At 39.2% G+C, this 6,000-nt stretch overlaps 1 protein-coding gene across 2 annotated transcripts in view; it reads right to left on the minus strand.

Annotated features, from left to right (window-relative positions):
- Positions 1 to 4,048, minus strand: part of dpy19l3 (dpy-19 like C-mannosyltransferase 3) — a 51,227-nt gene extending 47,179 nt beyond the window's left edge. The window contains exons 1-3 of one of the 2 annotated variants that reach the window (XM_067437575.1): positions 3,753 to 4,048; positions 2,674 to 2,800; positions 2,102 to 2,229 (exon numbers count right to left, since the gene is read on the minus strand). In XM_067437575.1, coding sequence (XP_067293676.1) covers positions 2,102 to 2,229; positions 2,674 to 2,782 — 237 coding nt within the window. In that variant the 5' untranslated portion in view covers positions 2,783 to 2,800; positions 3,753 to 4,048. The other variant, XM_067437583.1, reaches the window with a different exon arrangement.
- Between the last annotated feature and the right edge of the window lie 1,952 nt (positions 4,049 to 6,000).

A 6,000-nucleotide genomic window follows, 5' to 3' on the forward strand; every position in this document is an offset into this window, starting at 1 on the left:
CCTGAGATATTGATTTGGTCAGTTAAGTAGCAGAGGGGGTTGTTAATCAGTTTCAGCTACTTTGGTGTTAATGAAATGACACCAAATGACACCAAATGACACCAAACTGACATTTTCTTTCCCTACTCATCTTTTCTGACTGATTTTCACTAGTTTTGCATTTGGCTAGGGTCAGTGTCACTACTGATAGCATGAAGCGATATCTGGACTCTACGGTTGCACAGGCAGTCCAACTCCTCCAGGATGGCACATCAACATGTGCAATTGCCAGAAGGTTTGCTGTGTCTGCAAGCATAGTCTCAAGAGCATGGAGGAGATTCCAGAAGACATGCAGTCACTCTAGGAGAGCTGGACAGGGCTGTAGAGTGTCCTTTACCCATCAGCAGGACCGGTATCTGCTCCTTTGTACAAGAAGGAACAGGATGAGCACTGCCTAAGGGCCCGACATCCTCTTGTGAGCCCTGTGCTCACAGCCCAACACCGTGGAGCTTGATTGCCATTTGCCATTGAACACCAGAATTGGCAGGTTCATCACTGGCAGCCTGTGCTTTTCACAAATGAGAGCAGGTTCACCCAAGCACACGTGACAGACGTGAAAGGGTCTGGAGAAACGGTGGAGAATGTTGTGCTGCATGTAACATCTTTCAGCATGACCGGTTTGGTGGTGGGTTAGTGATGGTCTAGGGAGGCATATCCATGGAGGGACACACAGACCTCTACAGGCTAGACAATGGCACCCTGACTGCCATTATGTATCAGGTTGAAATACTTGGACCAATTGTCAGACCCTACGCTGGTACAGTGGGTCCTGGGTTTCTCCTGGTCAATGAAAATGCCGGGCCTCATGTGGCGAGAGTATGCAAGCAGTTCCTGGAGAATGAAGGAATTGATACCATTGAATGGCCCCTTACGCTCGCCTGACCTCAATCCAATAGAACACCTCTGGAACATTATGTTCCTGTCCATCCGACGGCGCTAGGTTGCACCTCAGACTGTCTAGAAGCTAAGTAATGCCCTGTTCCAGATCTGGGAGGAAATACCCCAGAACACCATCAGTCGTCTCATTAGGAGCATGCCCCGACATTGTCAGGCATGCATACAAGCATGTGGGGGCCATACAAACTACGAGTACCATTCGGAGTTGCTGCAATGACATTTCAGCAAAATTGACAAGTCTAATGCATATTTTTTCACATTGATTTTCAGAGTGTCTTTGAAATTACTCCTCTGTAGGTTGATAATTTTCATTTCCATCAAACGATGTGGCATCCTTTAATTTCTAACACATTACCCAGTCCATATGAGTATAGATATTCAGCATGAGATTTTTCCCCCATTGAGGTCTGATGTGTTTTTAAAGTGTTACTTTTTATTTTTTTGAGCAGTGTATATTTAATAAATAAGAAGCAAACCAAGAACGTCGGAAATGGACTGACGTGCATTATGAACCCACTGACATTATGTTTCCACGGCCCCTGATTGAAGCTGAAATGATAGAGTCTTTCTGTTTTTAATACACGTTTTAAATATATGTCTTAATTACAGGCCTATAGATGGTTATGATATTTGTGGCTGCACCAGGGTCTATTTTAGATTAAAGTTACGCTACCGAGGCTAATCATGAGTGGTCCATTTAGAAGATGATGATCTGTTATGAACTGTAAGCTCCATCAATAAATTACAACAATTTTGTGCTATGGGCACTGCCACTGATACAGGCAGCGGAAGATTACGCTGAGCTTTGGAAATGTGACAAAGGCACAAAGGCTATATAAATTATCTAATGTGGATAAAGGCAAATTTTTTACACATTCTTATTAGGAGAAAATATGTTGTTTTAACAAGAAAAATATGTAGTTTTAATGACATAACATCTCGTTATTATGAGAAAATGATGTTGTTTTAACGACATAAGATCTTGTTATTTGACAAAACATGCAGTTTTTATGACATATTTCATTATTACGAGAAAAGATGTTGTTAAAACAGTAAAACATCTCATTATTATGACATAACTGAGTGAAAAAATATATGTATGTGGCAGAAATGCATCACCGTATATCCCTTTGTTTCGGAACATAGAACATAAAAAGCTCTTTACCTTTATATTGGAGAACCACAGGTCATTTTCGTGAAGTGTAGCAGCATAGATGCAGCACAGCAAGCCCAGACTAACTCCCACTATTGAGCCAGTGGTTACACACAATATTGTCCACCATGAGAATCCACCTGGAGAGAAAGAAAACATTATCACTCAGAGTCAGACCACAATATTAAACAATCTACATTGTGAAAGAGACATGCACGCTGAGCTACGGCTAATATTTTATGCCTATTTGTGTATAATATTTTTATACTGTATTATTTATTTTGGTAACACTTTATTATGATGGTCCTCCAACAGACATTATACTGACAATAAGTCACTTTTTTTACTTTACACTTATAGTTCGTTGTATTAAGTTGTACCACGTTACTTGCAATGTTACTAGCAATTGCTTGATCTTAAAAGGATACCCCCCCCCCCCCAAAAAAAAAAACAACAACACATAATTTACTCATTCTCATGCTAAATAATCAAATCCTAAATATAGATGATTTTAGAGGATAAAGTAGCCTACCCTTAAAAATACTTTTCTAAAATCTACTTTTTTTGCAACAAAAAACACTGACCTGTTGCAAACCTATCTCTAGGTTCAGTTATACACTCGGCCTTCAGGTTCTGAATGCTGGGCCCCGGCTCCTTCCCTTTACTGCCCTTCCTCTGCCTGAGGGCAGTCATACTGGAAAATACTGCGTACTGTGAATAATGATGACAAAAGACATGTTTAATATAGGCTTACTGTTAAAACATGCCGTGTGTATATTGTTTAATATATAATGATAGTATATATATATATATATATATATATATATATATATATATATATATATATATATATATATATATATATATATATATAATTTGTGACATAAAACAAAAACATCTAATAATAAGTAGCCTAATAACAGTATTAGTAGGTTAATATCTCCTCCGTCGAACGCAGATACCAGACAAAACTTCTGTTATTGATTGAAAATCACATGCTTCTTTTATGCACCAACAACAGTAATTTTAAGACACCCAAGCTTTAATTATGGAGGGCAGGCCCATAATTTAAACCCTGATTTTGAACAAATGATTACAGCTATGACGAGATAATACTGTAGTCCACATAAGAAACATAATACAGCAGCTGTTTATGCCTACACTAAAATGTGACAGCCATAACTCAATCAGCAAGCTATTAAAATAATGATTATGATCCCGCCTCGTCTTACGGTGTAGACAAACACTTCACTGGAATACATACAACAATCTATTACCGTTGTACCGGAAACACAAGAGCTAACGGTGCCAAATGTCTATTCATGTGACACTTTCGCGAACTACGCGCAACAGCCAGAGAGCGTAACAAATAACAAAACAAGAGCACGGACCGCGACACAAAGCAATAAAGCATCGCTCCGCGCTTATTTCATTCATTCATTCATTCACTGGCAGGCCTGTGTTTTGCAGCGGCGTTTCCTGCTCACAGCTCAGCAACAATGTCAGGAGATCTCAGATCGCATCAGCCGCTGATCTCGGTCTCCAGCAAGGGACGGGAGGACGGCAGCTGTCTGCAGCCTCACCTCGCTCGTTCCTCATCTTTTTCACTCACTGTAAAACAATGCACATTAATATGCACTAATAATGCACGCGCGTCTCTCACCCTGTTCAATGAAGCTCGTAGTTCCTTATCGGATGTCCGGTAGCTCCTCCTCCCTCACGGATACTCGCCTCCAGCCGGCGAGCGGTGCATAAAAACAAACCACTTCTCCATACAATTAACAGGAATGGAAATGACGATAGAACATTAAAAACGCGAGCAAGTCGTTAAAACAGCGCGGTGCTGTTCCAGTTCTGCAGATTGACAGCATGCAGCACCCCCGCGTATAGAAATAAACGGCTTTAAATGAGCGCGAGCGCATCCACTATCACATTCAGCACCTCACCCTCCTGAGAGACTCTGCACCTCTGAGTCTCAATACCTGTTGAACAGCTGTCCCGGGACGCATAATTATGACACTCACTTAATTGGAATAGACACTCCGTTTATTTTATAGGCTTTGATAACTGCTAACCTGCAGCAAGGTAGGCCATTAAATGGTTGAAACATTGCAAAAGTTCGTTTAGGCTATGCAATTGCATTTTCTGTCGCAACCAAAACATGAAAATCCTCACTCATATTGTAATCAATTTTAATTGATGTAATTTTAAGTTAGTCCTAGCCAGATAACCATAATGGGTAGGCCTGCTATGATGTGCACAATATGGGTATCAAACTTTTAGCCTAATGAAGCTGAAAATTAGTTGGAAACCAATTTGTTAACGTATAATAGGCTAATGTTTGACATGGAAGGCTACTTGGTGATCGACAACCAAAGAAAAGCAAAACCTTTTGTTATACTCAAAAATACTGTAGTTGAATGTATTTTTATGTGTGGGAAATTTGCTCATGGAATTACATATAGGCCTAGCTGTAGGCCTATGTTTGCTGGATGTAATCAGACTCAGATGAGTCATTAACCAAATGAACCAAATAGATTTTCCTTAAACTCAAACTTGACTACATTATGACTCTTTTATGTTTCTTTAAAATCAAAATATATTACAACATATTTCCCAGAAAGTCTTTCTAACTTATTACATTGACTTGTCATTGAAATGTGATTTTTTTTCCCAAGCAAAATAGTATTGCCTATATTGATTGAGGATCTATATGGACTAGCTATTTGTAAAAATAATTAAATAAAAATAATAGTATAAAATAATAATAATAATAACAATCATAATAAAAATGTGCCTACTCTTCCCTTGAAATTCAAATGTTGGGCGGAAAAAACCCTGCCCTTATATTTAAGTGATCTGCAATTAGATCCTTGTCACTGATTGTGCTCTGTTTGAGTTGCCATTTGCTAAATGAATTATGCCATATTAATTATAATAATATTCAATGAATAACTGTGAGAATGGTGAGTTGCAACCATGGTAACCATGGCTTGTTTCCCTTTTGTCAGGGTACGCCTCATATATGCAGACTCTGAGCAGTTTAACTCTAGCAGCAGGAGTCCATTTACACGGAAAACCCTGTTTGACTGCAACTTGACTACTGTTGCTATGGCTGCCAGACTTCAACATCAGTCTGCAGTGAAAGAAAATGCTTTTTTAGCATACAGACTTTAATTACATACTTCTTAGAAAGCATGTCTTCCTCGTCGTCGTCATCATCCAGTGAAAACAACAGCAGAGCAACATCGAGAGAAAAATTACAAGGCAAGTGGCCCAACTTCTCAAAGTTAGGAAAACCAAGTGACCTCGTGTGTTTATGCTTCTATTTCACCATTGTACCTTATTGTCAGCAGCGCCGTCTTTAGATTTTAATGGGAATGAAAGTGAGGCTGAGAGGGATAGAAATACCGATACATCTTCAGTGGCTTGTACTGGTTATTAATGTGTTTTTTGGATTGTTCTGCTGACAAAACACTGTAAAAAAACATATTTTCAAGACATAGTTTTAAGACATTTCAGTAGACAAAAATCTCCAGAAAACAGCTGTGGAAAATTATAAATGATCTGCTTAATAAAGCTATTTACAGCAGATGTCTCCATCACAGCCCCGCTCCTGTGATGGTCAGGGCCGGCCCAAGACATTATGGGGCCCAAAGGAGAATTTTATTTAGGGGCTCCTTGGTGCCACCAATACGATTGACTCATGATCTCAAATTTGTTGATCAAAACAAATACTAGTGACTATCTAGAATTGTCAATTGTCACACCCAGTATCAATGTTAGTAGTTGAAGCTGTGTTTCTTACATGTCCGGCTGACATATTTTACCCTTATGCGGTCTTTAATTGTAACAGTAGCAAACCTACAAGAGTGGTCAGGTGTTAATACTCAAAGTCTTACAGTACTACA

The sequence above is a fragment of the Pseudorasbora parva genome, chromosome 1 (assembly GCF_024679245.1).
Source record: "Pseudorasbora parva isolate DD20220531a chromosome 1, ASM2467924v1, whole genome shotgun sequence".
In the NCBI taxonomy this organism is placed as follows: domain Eukaryota; kingdom Metazoa; phylum Chordata; class Actinopteri; order Cypriniformes; family Gobionidae; genus Pseudorasbora; species Pseudorasbora parva.